Raw genomic sequence first — 17,055 nt, 5'->3', positions numbered from 1 at the left:
AACAATGTCTTTAAAGAATGTTTGTAGAGAGGGAAGAAAGCAAGCATGCCTCAGAGGCGGCGGGGGGACCGCCCCCAAGAACCCGAGAAGCCTCTTCTGGCCGGAGCTGAAGGCCGGAGGGGCCCACAGCCACATCCCGCCCCACCCCTCCCCAGCCCCGCCACTCACCGGCGGGTACAGCGTGGCCTTCGTGCTGGATGAGCTGCTGGATGAGGCCCCTGTGACGTGGTTCCGGTCGTAGAGGGGCACCCCGCCCCGGCCCCCCATCAGGCTCACAGAGCTCATCATGGACTTTCCACATGCGATGCCTGGCGGGGAAGGGACGGGGAGTCAGGTGGCTTCGAGGCTCAGCTGAGCCACCCCACAGACACAGGGCAGTCCCCTCGGCTCCCACTATCCAGGAGACCCAGACTGGGTCGGTGTGTCCTGTCGAAGATGCACCCCCCTCCCTCTGCTGCTGGCCTCTCTGGCCACTACCAGGGTGAGCTCTCCGGGACTCATCTGCGAAACGAGAGACACGTGATACCTCCCCCAAGGGGCCTGTAGCTGGGTCAGGGAACCCAGGAGGGGCAGCACAGAGCCTGCCAGGAACAGACAGGGCCCGGTTCTCTGAGGGCTGCTGTGACCATGATGGTGTCACCACTGCACGCTTCCAGGAGCTTTTTATTCTGAGACAGAGTCTGGCTCTGTCACCAGGCTGGAGTATAGTGACGCGATCTCAGCTCACTGCAACCTCTGCCTCCCAGCTTTAAGTGATTCTCCTGCCTCAGCCTCCTGAGTAGCTGGGACTACAGGTGCCCACCACCACGCCCAGCTAATTTTTATATTTTTACTAGAGACAGGGTTTCACTATGTTGGCCAGGATGGTCTTGATCTTTTGACCCACGAGTCAGCTTCTTCGGCCTACCAAAGTGCTCGGATTACAGGCATCAGCCACCTCGCCCGGCCCCAAGAGCTCCTGAGAACCCTGATAACCCAGAGAGAGGCAGGTCACATCTACACTTGCCATCCAATGGGTTCCCAGTGAGGCTGGCTTGGGGTGACAGCAGGATAGAACAGGGGAGAGGGAACTCAGGGCTGGGTGGACAGAGGCAATCCTCAAGGTGGCCTGGAGCTGTGCAGGTACCTGCAGACCTCACGGGGACTCTGCCTTCTTAGACATACCATGGTCCCTCATATAATACAAACCAGCTCTGCGGTGTGGCTGCCCCACCATCTACAAACACAGCCTGCCTTCCTGGTGCCTCGGCCACGTAGGAACTATAACCACGCTCAGCCACACGTCCCAGCTGCACTCAGGACAAAGCTACTCATGGTACATAGTGGTTCCTTCAGCTCTAGAGAGTGCCCAGCTGCCCCACATTCACTTCTAGAGGACATGAGGATTTGTGGACAACACAGCACATGTCCAACTAGGATACTGAAGGTCAAGTCCAAGGAGTTTCCTCCACACCTACAGTGCCAAAGGGTGCGTTGCTGCAGCCATGCAGGCCTCTGTGTTGAAGGGTTCTGCTGCCAAGCACAGGCTCAGCAGGAAAGCCTGAATGCCACGACTGATTAGCAACATCTGCCACACGCACAAGAGGGCCCAAGGTAGCGTGTCCCTCATCCCCTCCCCAAAGCCGGCCAGACTCCTCTCCCGCCTCCTCCGAGTCTTTCCAGACCTCAGGCTCCTTACCTGTAAAGGGACCATGCTGGGAACCACCCGGGGCTATGAAATTGAGAGGCACGTGCGGTGTGCCGCTGACATACTCGTGCGGGAAGGGCCCATTGGCCCCCGCATAGCGCTGGCACACCACGCGCTGGCACACAAAGTAGATGCCACCCATGACAAAGAGGGAGAGGATGATGCCGATGACAGGCCCGATGGCGCTGCTGTGGGCTCCAGTGTCATCTGAGGGCGGCTTGTTGATTTCTGCCAGAGACAGAAAGAGGTGGCCGACATTACACACCCTGAAGGGGCTGACTCTGCCACTGGTGGAGGGTGGGGAGAAAGCAGGGGGCTGGAGGCTAGGCCTGGGGAGCCTGGACAACCTCAGGCCTGCACAGCTGCCACCCTCCCCTTCTCCCCTGCCAACTCCAACCCTGGCCCCTGTCCAACTCCCCACAGCCCTCAACACATCCCTGCCAAGGCAACCTGGTATTCACTCCTTCGCCCGGGCCCTCAGGGGTGGCGGAAGGGAGTGCGCCCTGGCCAGCACAGGTGATATGGTGGAAGTGCAAAGCCAGGCGGCCCCTGGTGCTACCCCCCAGGCCACAGGAGGCACAGGCTCTCTGGGTGGGCTCCTTGTGACCACCCCACTATGGAGGCTGCCCTGGAGGAAGTTTCCAGGCTCTAGACTCAGCTTTGGCAAAAGCCACGTTCACTCTCCCACAAGATCGGCCCGGCGATCCTGAGGGCATCCATGATGTCAGAGGAATGGGAGGAAGCGTGCGGACTCCGTGCGAGGCCTGGCTGCGCATCAACAGCGCCCCCACGGCTGGGGCCCACGGCCATGCTGGAGGCCTGGGCACAGGCCTGTCAGACTGGGGAAGCTGCCCAGCAGAGGAGGTGACCCGTGGTGATCCCCACCACTGCCCTCAGGCCCCAAGCCTGACCTGACATGAAGGTGCCAAAGCATACAGGGAGTCCCTTGAGGAAGCCCCCTTGTCCCCGCACCAGACTTCTCTCCCTCCTGCAGCCAGAAGAAAAGAGCTCTCAGCCTAGGTCTCTTGGCAGTGAAGGTGTGGCCATGTCCCTAGACTCAATGACTCATTCCTACTTCCTATCTGAACTCAGCTCCCTTCCTGCCTGAATCAGACAGCCTTTCAGGAGCCACTGCCTCCAGGAAGCTTCCCTGACTGCCTTGGTCTCCTAACCTCTAGGTCCTGTATCCATGACGGCACAGGTCATGCTACTTGAGCATGTGGGACATGTCATGTACATGTGTGCACACATGGCACACGTGCATATGTGAACATCCCTCCTCCTTAGCCAGACAGTAAGCCGTCAGGGAGCAGGACCACTGCAGCCCTCAGGGCTAATCTTGCTGCCTGACGGACGCCGCTGAGCGAGGTCCCATGGGTGGGTACATGCTGCAGGCACCTGGGCACGGTCAGCCCCACCCGCCGGGGTGGACTCCATGGCCACCCAGCCCACAGCTCACGGTCTCTCCTCCTGGCCGCTGCCCTGGGAAAGGCTTCCCTGCCTCCTGCAAGGAGCCTCCCAGCCACCTAAGTCTCTCACACAGCCCCCAGCCCCACTGGGAAGGCATGTCTCCTCCCATAGACCCCGCACTCCTGGGGGAACCCAGCCTGACGCCCCTCCCCACGCCAGAGGCTGGCTCACCACACATGAGCTCATCGGAGCCGTCAATGCAGTCGGGGAAGGAGTCACACTGCTGCTTGATGAGGACGCACTGGCCGCTGGCACACCGGAACTGGTTGGGCAGGCAGATGGCTGGAAGGAGGGGCTGCACACTCAGAGAGGCTGGAGGGCGCCCCCAGCCCACCACACAGGGCCCAGCAACCAAGGTCTGGGCTCCAAACACAGCAGACGGATGGACCCTTTCTAGGACCGGGGGAGTGGTCTAGTGCAGTCTCCACCCTCCCTCAAGGACCCCTGTGGTGAGGCCTATGCCGAGTAGGGGAGGGAATGCCAGGGCTGAGACCTCAAGGCACCTCCTGCCCCCACCCCTAAGAGGTATTTGTCAGGTGCCTACTGTGGGAAGGTCCAAGCCATGTAAGTAGTAATAGACCCTGCCCAAGGCTCTACCAGGTTGGGGGGTGGGTGCCAAGGACAAGAACTGCCGTGAGGATTCTTGCCTCCCGAGAGTGGGGGCCGAGGAGAGCAGTGGTGCCCAGCAGAGCTTGCAGAGAGGGGAGGGAGCAGAACTCACTGTAGGTGCAGCCAGCCCACATGGGAGCCACGCAGCCACGGCCTCTGGCCAGGGAGGAAGAGCAAGCCAGGGTGCAGACCGCTGCCTCCTCCCCTCCCCAGATGCCCACCTGGAGGGAGCCACAGCCATGCCCACCCCAGGGAGCTTGCTACGTTCCCCGCCTGCCCTGCCCTGGGGGTCTGCCCTGGGAACGGGAGATAAAGGGACCCTGTCCTTATAATGGATGCCATGATTTTCTGGAAACCGAGAAGGGAAGAAAGCTTCTGAAACGGAACATATAGCCAGGGCCTGCCACCAGTGCCTCAGGGCATACAGGAGGGGCAGCAGGAGTGGGACTAGGGGACTCAGATGGTTCCCACGTCTGCCCCTCCAAATTGCAACTGAAATGTGACCCTCATTGGGCATGGTGGCTCATGCCTGTAATCCCAGCACTTTGAGAGGCTGAGGTGGGTGGATCGTTTGAGGTCAGGAGTTCGAGACCAGCCTGGTCAACACAGTGAAACCCCATCTCTACTAAAAATACAAAAATTAGCCAGGCATGGTGGTGCATGCCTGTAATCCCACTACTCGGGAGGCTGAGGCAGGAGAATCACTTGAACCCAGGAGGCAGAGGTTGCAGTGGGTCTAAATGGTGGCGCCACTGCACTCCAGCCTGGGCAACAGAGTGAGATTCTTTCTCAAGTACAAATAAAATAAAATGAAACGTGACCCCCAAGGTTGGAGGTAGGGCCTGGTGGGCAGTGTTTGGGTCATGGGAGCAGATGCCTCAGGAACAGGTTGGTGCCCTCCCTGTGGTTAGGAGTGGGCTCTCACGGTGGTTCACATGGGAGCTGGTTGCTTAAAGGAGCCTGGCACCTCCTCTCCAGGTGAGAACAAGAGGGAGAGGTGCTGTCGACCTCTCTCCCTCCCTCTCTCTCTGTTGCCCGCTCTCTCACCATGTGACGCATCTGCTCCCGCTTCACCTTCTACCAAGAGTCAAAGCTTCCTGAGGCCTCACTAGAAGCTGCGCAGATGCGGGTGCCGTGCTGACACTGCCTGCAGAACCGTGAGCCAGACAAGACCTCTCTTCCTTCCTGACCCACTGGCCTCAGGTACTCCTTCATAGCAACCAATGAAAAATGGACAAGCACGGGGAACATTCCTAACCACGGCTCCGTCGAGCTGAAATCACGAGCAGCAGGTGACGGGCCGGGGTGCGCAGCAGGGCTGGGGGAGCCCTGTCTGTCGAGGGTCAGACATGAGGACTGGGGATTTGAAGGCCGTAGGTCTCCAGCATAACCACTTGGCTCTCCTGCCTTTGGCATGAAAGCAGTCACAGACATGGTATAAATGAATGAATGGGCGTGGCAGTGCCCCAAGAAAACTTCACCTACAAAACCAGGTGGCGGGCTGGATTTGGGCCCTGGGCCCTTAGGTTACAGACTCCATCAAAGTCTCAAACAGTCAATGAGCTGGAAGGACTTAGCCACTGTGCCTTTATAGAAAAACATGCCGGGAGGCTACTCCCAGGCCCTCATCTTCTACGAAATGTCTGCTCCTTGTAAATGAGGACGTAGGACAGTGGCTAGACCCCATCTGTGTTACCTAACAGAGTTGGTGGCTTTGGGAGAGGCAGGGCATTGACAGCTCCTCGGCAGTCCTGGGCGGGAGATGCTGACAATAAGTGGCAAGCCACCAACCAAGCAGGTCATTTATAAAAGGAAAACTCAGGCTGGGTGCGGTGGCTCACGCCTGTAATCCCAGCACTTAGGGAGGCTGAGGAGGGTGATCACCTGAGGTCAGGAGTTCGAGACCAGCCTGGCCGACATGGCGAAACACCGTCTCGAGTAAAATACAAAAATCAGCTGGGCATGGTGGTGTGCGCCTGTAATCCCACGACTCAGGAGGCTGAGGCAGGAGAATCGCTTGAACCCCAGAGGCAGAGTTTGTAGTGAGCCGAGACTGCACCAGGGCACTCTAGCTTGGGTGACAGAGCAAGACTCTGTCTTTAAAAACAAAAAAAAGAAAACTCAGGGGGCACAGAAGAGATGTGTTTCATTATCAAGATCTAAGGGAGATCCTGCTGGTCAGCAAGGGCCCAGGATGCCTGAGCAAATCTCTTTATAATTCCTGATTCTACGGCTGACAGAAACCACTCAGGCTTAAGCACGACCCCACAGACTGCTCAGTAGAGACAGCCCTGCGTTCAGCAGGGATTTACCAGGGTGTGAGCTGGGGGCCGCTGCAGCCCACCACCAAATGTGTCTCAGGTTTCTCTGAAACCCCTGAGTTAAAGCGGGAAGCTGAGATAGACCCTCACAGTCCACCTTCAAGCCATACTGCCTGGTGGGACAGGACAGGTGGGACTGCAGAGTTTTCCTTGTTGGGCCTAAAAGACAGACTTGGTGAACTCCCTCCAAGCAAAGGTTTTTCAGAGTCCCAACTCCTTTGAGGCTGGAGGTAGCCTCAAGCTCCTTATCCCAGAGGGTAGGGCCAGGGTAGGCCAGGGTAGCTCCTTATCCCAGAGGGTAGGGCCAGGGTAGGCCAGGGTAGCTCCTTATCCCAGAGGGTAGGGCCTTATCCCAGAGGGTAGGGCCAGGGTCTTGGTGGGGAGGGCCTCACCGTCACAGTCGGCCTCGTCTGAGCGATCCTGACAGTCAGCCTCGCCATCGCAGCGCAGGCGCAGGTCCACACACTGGCCCCGGGCGCAGGGGAACTGGGCAGCGGAGCACACGGGGCAGCCCTCCTCGTCACTCTGGTCGTCACACTCAGGAAAGCCGTCGCAGCGCCAGGCCCCGGGGATACAGTCGATCTCCCCGGTGGCACACGCAAACTGGTCAGGGGAGCAGGTGGGCGGCTCTGGGGAAGGGACAGAGGAGAGCATCGCACGCAGCCCCACCCAGCAAAACCCAGGCAGCTGTGTGTCCGGGCTTCCAAGCAGAAGTGGAGACGGACTGGAACCGGTTCCGCATTCCTGCTGTGCGGGTGCTGCACCCACGCATCCTCCACTGAGGCAGCTCCTGGGCGCCGCCCCGCCTCCAGCCCCCGCCCAGAACAAAGGCGGGAGAATACACATTTGCTGCAGACACACATTCGTCTGCTTTTCAACGCAGGAGGGAAAGGGGGCTGACTGGCAATCCCAGCTTTAAGCAGCAGTTTCTGCTGCACTGAATACAGCAGAAAGCTTGGGGCGGGAAGTTCGGCCCTGACTGCAGCAAGCAGTCCCTCCTCCACCGCCCAACACATGCCTGCTCAGTCACACCTGAGTGCCCACTGCGCCCTCCTCGGGACCAGAGAGGGAGAAGGCAGGCAGGGGGTTGGCAGCCACACCTGCTGTGGGCATGGGGCTGCCAGAGAAGCAGGGTCATGCCTCTGTGGTGGCCAGTGTCCACAGCAAGGCGGGAGCCAGCGGAGGACCGGTCAGCACATCCCAGGCGCCTGCAGAAGATGAGACAAAGCACGGGCAGGAGGGCCGAGGACACTCCGGGAGAGGGCAGTGAGGCGGAGGAGGGGGAGGCTGTCCAGTGGAGGATCATCAGAGGGTGGAGGCCATCCTGCCCCTCAGGACTCCAGGTCCTCAGTGCGGGCTGGGCACACAGCAGCGCTCAGGGAACAGCGGAGTCCCAGGGGCAGGGGACACAACACAGACAGACATAGACATGGGGCACTGGCACCGAGAAGTCAGAGGAGCCCTCGGCTTCGAGGCAGCCCCCATTTCCTGGGACTCCTCCCTCCCACTTTGTGCAGAAAATCACAGAAAACAGAGGCTGGCCTCAGGACGGGGTGCGGGGGAATCGGCCCAGGCCTCTCTGAAAGCCGAGCAAAGCTCCTGCCAAGCTGAAATCCGATCAAGGAAAAAGCATTGGTTTCAAGCTGCCACGCTGCATCCAAACCTTTGGATGTTTGGAATCCCCAGGCCTGCCCCGTAACTGCTGGGCTCACCCGGGTGACAGGGACTGTGGCACAGGGGAGGGGGCCTGATCAAAGACGAGAGAAATCAAAGGAAGCTGCTGTCCCTGCTGCGCTTGGCCACGGTCGGCCCATGGCAGCTGAGAGGAGTCAATGACAGATGTCTGCAAGCCGTGCCTGGCCACGGGGGAGACAGGGAGCCGGTGGCTGGAAGGTGAAGGCGGTGCAGGGCTGGCCTGAGATGGAGCCCAAGCCTCCCTCAGCAGCTGTGAAACTGAGCAGCCCCTCAGCCTCCCAAAGCCTCCGACCTCTTCTCTCAATCAGAAGCAGCCTCTGTGCGCCACAAGCTCCTGTGAGTTGTAACTGGGACACTGGGGCCAGAGCCAGGGGTGCACCCGGCTCAGGGAAGGGCTAAGCAGCAGTGGTGGTGCCACTGCTGAGGCGACTCCAGCTGTCCCTTGTCTGGCCTGGCTCCTGCCACTATCAAAGGGTCCATGTCTGAGACCTCAGTGAGCCCTGTTCTTCTGTGGTTGCCCCGAAGTGGCCACCAGAGAATGACAAGCACCTGTGCAGTAAATATATGTCTCTTGAGCCATGAGGAAGGGGCCTCAAGTCCCCAAGCTGGGAGGCTCCATCTCAAAATGAGGCCAGCCCTGTGCCACAGTCCCTGTCACCCGGGTGCGCCCAGCAGTTACGGGGCAGGCCTGGGGATTCCAAACATCCAAAGGTTTGGATGCAGCGTGGCAGCTTGAAACCAATGCTTTTTCCTTGATCGGATTTCAGCTTGGCAGGAGCTTTGCTCGGCTTTCAGAAAGGCCTGGGCTGATTCCCAGCATCCCTCTCCTGAGGCCAGCCTCTGTTTTCTGTGATTTTTCGGCACGAAGCAGGAGGGAGAAGCCCTAGGAAATGGGGGCTGCCTTGAAGCCAACGGCTCCTCTGGCCTCTCTGTGCCAGTGGCCTGCGTCTGTGTCTGTCTGTGTCCCCAGCCCCTGGGACTCTGCTGTTCCCTGAGTGCTACTGCATGCCCAGCCCGCACGGAGGATGTGGAACCCATGCCAGGGGCAGTGGATGGAGGGGCATGGCCTCTGGCATGGAGGCCCAAGGCTGTGGTGGGTGCACTGTTCTGACGGCCCCATCTGTCAGCCAGAGCAGCTCGGGCATCTGTGGGAGGTGCACAGACACCCTTGGGTTGCAAATCCACCTGAGCTTTTGGGCTGGAACATGGAGCAAAGCTGCCAGGAAGCTCCGGAGGGGACAGTCACAAAAGATCCCTTCTGCTCATGGCCAAACTCGAGGTATGAGGCAGCCCCCTGCAGTCCTACTCCCCAAGCTCCTGGGCCGTGGCCAGTCTCTCCAGGAGCAAGACAAGCTGCTAAAAAGAACCAGCACTCTGGGTGTGGTGGCTCATGCCTGCATCCCAGCACTTTGGGAGGCCAAGGCAGGTGTATCACCCGAGGTCAGGAGTTCAAGACCAGCCTGGCAAACATGGTGAAACCCCGTCTCTACTAAAAGTACAAAAATTAGCTGGGCATGCTGGCACATGACTGTAATCCCAGCTACTTGGGAAGCTGAGGCAGGAGAATCGCTTGAACCCAGAAGGTGGAAGCTGCAGTGAGCCAAGATTGTGCCATTGCACTCCAGCCTGGGCAACAAAGTGAGACTCCATCTCAAGAAATGAAAAAGAAAAAAGAAAGAAAAAGAAGCAGCACTTACATGCAGTGCCTGCCCGTGCTGCTGTCTGCTGTGCGCAGGCTGAGGCGGAGCCCCTAGGAGCTCCCGCAGGAGAAGGGGAGCTGAGCAGAGCACAAAACCAACAGGATCCAAGGCCACCTGGAAGCACAGGGGCGTCGGACAGAAAGCCCTGGACAGGCAGGCTTCACAGATTGTCACTTTATTACCACTGCCACACCCATGACATAGCAGCTGGCATTCCTGTGCATCAGGTGTCAGAGTCCAGGTGGAGTGCCCTGTTACTTAATGCTCATGACAGCCTGCTAGGTACGAACTCTCAATTTCACAGAGAAGGAGAGGCTCAGAGACGGCCAGGCGCCAGCCAGGGTCACTCAACTAACAAGTGACAGAGCCGGGATTTGAACCCTGGCCTCTTTGGCCCTAAAGCCCATGTTCTTCACTCTCCCACCACCACCACCACCAGGAAGCCCTAGGGGGAGAAGAGGATCAAGGGTAGAAGGAGGGAAAATGATAGAACTACTAGGAGAAATCAACAAATCCACCATTAGAGTTGGAGACTGCACATTCCTGTCGATAATTGGCAGCTCAAGCAGGCGGAAGCAGGAAGGAAGGATACTGACGAGCACTATCAATCAACTGGATCCAACTGACGTTTCTAGAACACTCCACCCAAAAACGGCAGAATCCACACTCTTCACGAGTACACGGAACATTCACCAAGATAGACCACGTGATGCTGGGTGATTAAACACACCTAACACATTTAAAAGCAGAGAAATCATATAAAATAAGCTCTCAGACTACGGTAGAATTAAATTAGAAATCGGTAGCAGAGAGACAGCTGGAAAAGCCCCAACTCTTTAGAAAGTAAGCAACACTTCAAAATAACACATGAGACAAAGATGTCATCTCAGGAGAAGAGTAAAAATATTTGAACTACCTGAAAATGAAAATATAACAAAATGTGTGAGATACTTAGAGGAAAATTCATAGCACTGAATGCACACACTAAAAGAGGAAGGAGGGCAAAGGAAGAGACAATCAGCTTCGGAAACTGGATGCCACAGTTTGTCATTTTAAAAGGCTGCCAGGCAGCAACGCAGCAGGCAGAGAATCAGATACATCATCTCAAAAGAGAGCACCTAGGTCACACCTACCTCCACAGGTCAGCAGGTTCTGCAGGAGAACGAGGTGGACTGGGCATGAGCACCGTGGTGTCCCATCACCCTTGGCAATACAGATGTGGGAGCAGCCACCATTGTCACGGGCACATGGGTGGGCTGCTGCAAGGACAAAATAAGACAAAGGGAGGTCAGGCTCTGCCTTCCATGTCAGAACCATAGCCTTGAGGGTAGGGGCCAAATGAGAACTCATGAGAACTGCAGGCCCAGCCTCGCTGGGAGAATCCTACTTAATCCTCTTGGCAGCCTAGTCTTCCGACTGACGTGGACATTAACACACAAGTGGGGGCTGGAAACGGTTACAGAGCTTGCTCGTCATCACAGGCCAGCCTGTCTGCACCAGTCCCCACTGTGCCCATGACCATCACTCTCAACCGCCTGCTTGTCGTCTCTCCTCCTCTTTATTTCCTTACTTTGAGACAGGGTCTCACTCTGTAGCCCAGGCTGGGGGGCAGTGGTGTGACCATGGCTCACTGTAGCCTTGATTGAGCCTGGACTCCAACTGGAGTCCTGGGCTCCAACAATCCTCTTGCCTCAGTCTCCTGAACTGGAACTGTAGGCACGTACCACCATACTTGGCTTTTTTTTTTTAACTTTTTGTAGAAACAGGGTCTCAATACATTGCCTAGGCTGCTCTTGAACTCCTGGGCTCAAGCGGTCCTCCCACTTCAGTGCTGGGAATACAAGCGTGAATCACTGCACCTGGCCCTCCTCCCTTCTTTCATCGTGTAAGGGGTTGGATGGTGCCCTCCGGAAAGATACACCCACGTCTTAAGGCCTGCAATCTATGAGCATAGCCTTTTTTTGGAAAAAGGGTCTTTGCAGGTTAAGGATCTCAAGACGAGGTCACCTTGGATGATTTGGGTGGGCCCTAAAGCCAATGACAAGTGTCCCTGTAAGAGGCAACACAGACACAAAGACGAGGTGAAGATGCGGAGGCCGTGCGTCCACACGAGTGAAACGCCTGAACCCACAACGCTGAAAGGGCCAACACACAGATCCTTCCGGAGATGGCCGCAGGAAGATGGGCAGACGCTGGGGGCGTGCGTCCACATGCATGGAACGCCTGAACCCACACACTGAAAGGGCCAATACAGATCCTTCCTGCAGCCTCCAGAGAGCACAGCCCTGCCAACAGCTAAGTCGCGGGCTTCTGGTCTCCAGCATGGTGGGAGAATCCATTTCTGTTGCTTTAAGCTGTGGAGTTTGTGGTCATTTGTTACAGCAGCCATAGGACACTAACATACATGGGAATTAAATCAGCAAATGGTGCCAGGCGCAGTGGCTCACACCTGTAATCCCAGCACTTTGGGAGGCCGAGGGGTAGATCACCAGAGCTAAGGAGTTTGACACCATCCTGAGCAACATGGCGAAACCCTGTCTCTACTAAAAATACAAAAAAATTAGCTGGACATGGTAGCGTGCACCTGTAATCCCAGCTACTTGGGAGGCTGAGGTAGGAGAATCGCTTGAACCTCAGAGGCAGAGGTTGCAGTGAGCCAAGATCAAGCCATGGCACTCCAGCCTGGGCGACAAAAGCGAAACTCCATCTCAAAAAAATTAATTAATTAATTAATTAAATTAAATAAATACCAAATGGACCAAGTCCCTGGGAACTGGTGTTATTCTATCCAGTTAACCAAATGTGTCCAACATCCTGACAACAGGAAGAAGAGGAGGCAGCTCGGAGGGAGAGCTGACCACTCCCAGGTGGAAGAAATGACAGAAGACACTCTGCTCCCCGTCCCACCCAGAAAAACATCACAGTGACCCTCCTCAGTCTCAAGAATGCGGTGTTTGATTTTTCTGAGACAGGGTCTCTTTGTCACCACTATGCCTGGCCCTTTTTAAAATTTTTTTGGTGTTTTTTGAGATGGAGTCTCACTCTGTCACCCAGGCTGTAGTGGCACAATCTCAGTTCACTATAACCTCTGCCTCCTGGGTTCAAGTAATTCTCCCACCTCAGCCTCCCTAGTAGCTGGGACTATAGGCACCTGCCACCATGCCCAGCTAATTTTTGAAATTTTAGTAGAGACGTGGTTTCACTGTGTTGGCTAGGCTGGTCTCGAACTCCCAACCTCAAATGGTCTGCCCGTCTTGGCCACCCAAAGTGCTGGAATTACAGGCATAAGCTACTGCGCCCAGGTCCATTTTTATTTGTGTTTTTTGTAGGGATGGGTTCTCACCATGTTGCCAGGCTGGTCTCAAGTCATCCTCAGATGGTTACCATGGAGGGGAGGAAGGAACTGTGGTCCCAGCTGTGAAGGCCCCTCCCCCAAGCCCTGGAGCATGGCAAGGCAGTGGCAGGCAGAATCCTAAATGCCCCCTATTTTCCCACCCCAGTCCCCAGGACGGCATCATGACCTCATTGACAGAAGGGACTCTGCAGATGTGATTAAGGTTATTCATCAGCCGACTGGAGTCCGTCAGAGGAGAGGCTAATCTAACCTAAAGTGGCTGAGCCGAATCACAGGGCCCTTTAAAGCAGAGCAGGCTCCCCAGCTGCTGAGAGAGGAACAAGTCAGAGACACTCGAGGTGCAGGAGGGACTGATGCAGGGAGCCTTCGCTGCTGAGGCAGAGGGGCCATGGGTGAGGGCCTGGGGTGGCCTCTAGGAGTTGTTGAGAGTGGTCCCCAACCAACAGCCAGAAAGAAAACACAACCTCAGTCCCACAACCACCACCCGCTGAGTGAGTGAGGAAGCTGATTTCTCCACCGAGCCTCCACTGAAGGCCCAGCCTTGCTGACACCTAGATTCTGGCCCCGTGAGACCGAGCAGAGAACCCAGGTGAGCCACACTGTGCCTGGACTTTTGCTCTACAGAACAGGGAGACAATCCAGGGTGCTGTCAGGCCAGCAGCTCACGCCTATAATCCCAGCACTTTGGGAGGCCGTGGCAGGCAGATTGCCTGAGCCCAGGAGTTCAAGATCAGCCTAGACATCATGGGGAAACCCCATCTCTACAAAAAAAAAAATTAGCTGGATGTGGTGGTGCGCACCTGTAGTCCCAGCTACCTGGGAGGCTGAGGCAGGAGGTTTGCTTAATTAAGCCCAGAGGTCGAGGCTGCAGTAACTGTGTTTGAGCCACTGCACTCCAGCCTGGGCAACAGAGCCAGCTCCCGACTCAAAAAGAAGAGTTGGTGTTGTCTTAAAATGCTGTTTGTGGTAATCTGTTCCGAAGCAAAAGAAAACCTCAGAGGCCTCGGGGCATCCAGACGTCTCACTGACCCCAGCGAGCAACATTCAGCTTCTGGCGGAGCCCACCACTCATCTGAGGCCACACGAGCCCTGGCCTTGGCCTCTGGCCTCCTCCTGGGGGCTGGGTTAGAGGCCGCCCTGCCCACCCCACTGCCAGCCCCCACGTACAGAACTCCTCCAGGCTGACGTCCTCCACCGCGTGGATGCCCGTGAGGTGGGTGACGCGGCCCTGGATGCGAGTCCGCTTGTCCCCGGTGGTCTTCTCCACACGCTCAATCATCTGCTGCTGGCGGTCGATCCAGTAGAGGTGCTTGCCAAGCACAGTCAGGCCCAGAGGCTGCACGATGTTGGCGTCCTCCAGGGTCAGGCGGTTGGCCCCTGTAAGCGGCACGAGGGCCCCCCTGAGCAGTGCTGACCTCCAGCACTCACCCCACACTCGGCTTGGGAGGACAGAGGTTGACACGGCTGCCAGGGGTCTGGGGGATTCCATGCCTTGCAGCGGGGGAGCTGCAGCAAAGTCCCTGGAAGCAGCCCTCAGAAAGCCCTGCTGCCATCTGGGCTGGCCTCGGGATGGAGCGAGACAGTCCTGCAAGCACGGGCGCTCCCCTCCCGGACCTGCCCCATCGTAACAGGAAGAGCCAGGGGGACTAAGCCTCCTCTCTAAGCACCAACTCTCATTTCTCTTCAGCCCCTTATGGCCTAACACGGCCCAGAGCAGAGCAGCGGCCTGAGCAGTTGCTGGGGGCATAGGCCAGGCCAGAGTCCTGCTCCACCCGCTGCCATGGGGCCCTGAGCAGCTCGCTCACTCTCTGTGAACCTCAGTGAGCTGCTCAGCGCCCCACGGCAGGGGGTGGAGCTCACTCTCTTCTGCCTCTGCCACCTGGGGCTCACTCAGAACCCCAGCCTAGGGCTGTCAGCTCGAGGATGAAACAAGCCACACGCAAAGCCCCTGGTGCAGGGCAGGGCCCACGGCAGGCCCTGACCAATATGGCAGCTGCTGCCATTACTGGCGATAAGGAAGGCCCCGGGGCGCATACCTGAGAGATCGCAGCTCTCAATGCGCTTCAGGTCTGCATCCGCCCAGAACAGCTTGCCCAGTGCATTGTCTACCACCAGGGCCACGGGGCGGATGAGACCGGTGGTGAAGAGGACCTCCCGCTCAGTGCCGTCCAGGGCCGCACGCTCGATCTTGGCTGCCCGGTCCTGCATGTTGGTGAAGTACAGGTACCTGCGGGAGGGCGGCGGTTGAAGGACGGGTGTGAGGACGGCGTCTCCTCGGCCAGCACGGAGCCCACGGCACCCAGTTGCGCTGTGGAAAGCCCCCGCCTCTCAGGGCTACCCCAGGCTGACATGTCATATCCTGTACTGGTTGAACAATCTTCCCCAAATTCACGTCCACCCCAGAACCTCGGAATGTGAGCTTATTTGGAATAAGGTTCTTTACAAATGTCACAAATGATCAAGATACGACCACACTGGGTGAGCACAGGCCCCAAATCCAACTGAAGTGTCCTTAAAAGACACAGAAGAGGCCGGGCGTGGTGGCTCACACCTGTAATCCCAGCACTTTGGGAGGCCAAAGCAGGTGGATGACAAGGTCAGGAGATCAAGACCATCCTGGCCAACATGGTGAAACCCCATCTCTACTAAAAATACAAAAAAATTAGCTGGGTGTGGTGGCACGCGCCTGTAGTCCCAGCTACTCAGCAGGCTGAGGCAGGAGAATTGCTTGAACCCAGGAGGCAGAGATTGCAGTGAGCCAAGATTGTGCCTCTGCGCTATAGCCTGGGTGACAGTGCGAGACTCTGTAAAAAAAAAAAAGACACAGAAGAGGGCTGGGCACTGTGGCTCACACCTGTAATCCCAGCACTTTAGGAGACTGAGGCAGGCAGTTCATGAGGTCAAGAGATAGAGACCACCCTGGCCAACATGGTGAAACCCTGTCTCTACTGAAAATACGAAAATTAGCTGGGTGTGGTGGCAGGTGCCAGTAGTCCCAGCTACTCAGGAGGCTGAGGCAGGAGAATCAACTGAACCCAGGAGCAGAGGTTGCGGTGAGCCGAGATCCTGTCACTGCACTTCAGCCTGGTGACAGAGCAAGACTCAGTCTCAAAAAAAAGATGCAGAAGAAGACACGCAATGTGCAGTCAGAAGGAGAGACTGGAGTGACATGACCACAAGTCCAGGGATGCCTGGAGCCGCCAGAAGCCCAGAGATTCCCCCAGAGCCTTCAGAGGGGGCGGGGCCCTGACGACACCTTGATCTCGGGCCTTAGGAACTGTGAGGGAACAAATGTCCGCTACTCTCAGCCACCTGGCTGGTGTAATTTCCCACAGCGGCCATCGGAGATGGATGTAGGCTCCCCGCAGCTGCTAAGGACCCAGAAGCCCTGGCCCTTGGGAGCCCAGCTCAGCTGGCTCCTGCGCAGCCACCTTACAGACCCAGGGCTTCTGCCTACCAAGCCCCCTGTGAGCGGCAGGGGCTGCACTACTGTGGCCGTCACTCCTACCAATGAGGTAACTGAGTCTCCAGGAGGTTATGCCACCTGCCCCAGGTCACATGCGCAGTAAGCGGCAGAGTCAGGACTCTGGGCTCCCAGGCCTGTGCTGGCTGGACCTCCTGTCTTCATGCCAGCCCCCCAGCTATCTGAAGAAGGTCATTGTGCTCCTGTCCCCAAACCTTCCCATGCTCAGTTTGGAGCCTGAGGTTCATGTCACATGGGTTTCGGTCTCCCTCTTCCCCTGGCGATTCCCTCTGGAGACCTCCAGGTCCTGGGTGCCTTCCCACCACCCAGAAGCTCTGACAACCAACAGTGGGAGCGTCAGGGGCCTCTGGGAGGAAGCAGCCCAGGAGCTCCCTGTGGTGGAACATGAGCGAGTCAACAGGCAGCCCCCACCTGGGATGCCATGAAGGGGATGTCTGCACAGGGTCCGAGTTTAACAGAGATGGCGCAGAACCTATCAACTGCAACTCCCGTTGGCTAGCGCTGCCTCGTAACCCCTCAGCAGAGCTACCCCTTCCCTTCCAGCCCTCGGGGCTTTCTGCTTCCCTGGAGGGGCTGTGAATGAGTTTGTGTTTGCTCCTGGGATACTGGAAAGCCACCCACTGGATCACTGGGGTGGAAAATCCTCCCAGCCTGGGAGAGGCTGACACTCCCTATGGAAGACATGGCGGGCGTACCTGGGTGGGGCGCGGCACCCCTGCCCACCCAACCATTGG

General features: G+C 57.3%; 1 protein-coding gene across 3 annotated transcripts in view; it reads right to left on the bottom strand.

Moving 5' to 3' along the window:
- The window catches only part of LRP5 (LDL receptor related protein 5), a 137,195-nt gene that overhangs the window by 8,682 nt on the left and 111,458 nt on the right, over positions 1-17,055 (bottom strand). For all 3 annotated transcript variants that reach the window (XM_009008613.5, XM_035263570.3, XM_035263569.3), the window contains 7 exons: positions 14,874-15,064; positions 14,005-14,214; positions 10,616-10,741; positions 6,480-6,716; positions 3,329-3,439; positions 1,679-1,915; positions 169-308 (listed from right to left, as the gene is read on the bottom strand). In XM_009008613.5, coding sequence (XP_009006861.2) covers positions 169-308; positions 1,679-1,915; positions 3,329-3,439; positions 6,480-6,716; positions 10,616-10,741; positions 14,005-14,214; positions 14,874-15,064 — 1,252 coding nt within the window. The remainder of the gene's footprint in view (positions 1-168; positions 309-1,678; positions 1,916-3,328; positions 3,440-6,479; positions 6,717-10,615; positions 10,742-14,004; positions 14,215-14,873; positions 15,065-17,055) is intronic.

The sequence above is a fragment of the Callithrix jacchus genome, chromosome 10 (genome assembly GCF_049354715.1).
Source record: "Callithrix jacchus isolate 240 chromosome 10, calJac240_pri, whole genome shotgun sequence".
Lineage (NCBI taxonomy): Eukaryota > Metazoa > Chordata > Mammalia > Primates > Cebidae > Callithrix > Callithrix jacchus.
The sequence above is the reverse complement of the archived record's forward strand: the minus strand, read 5'-3'. Positions and strand labels throughout refer to the sequence as shown.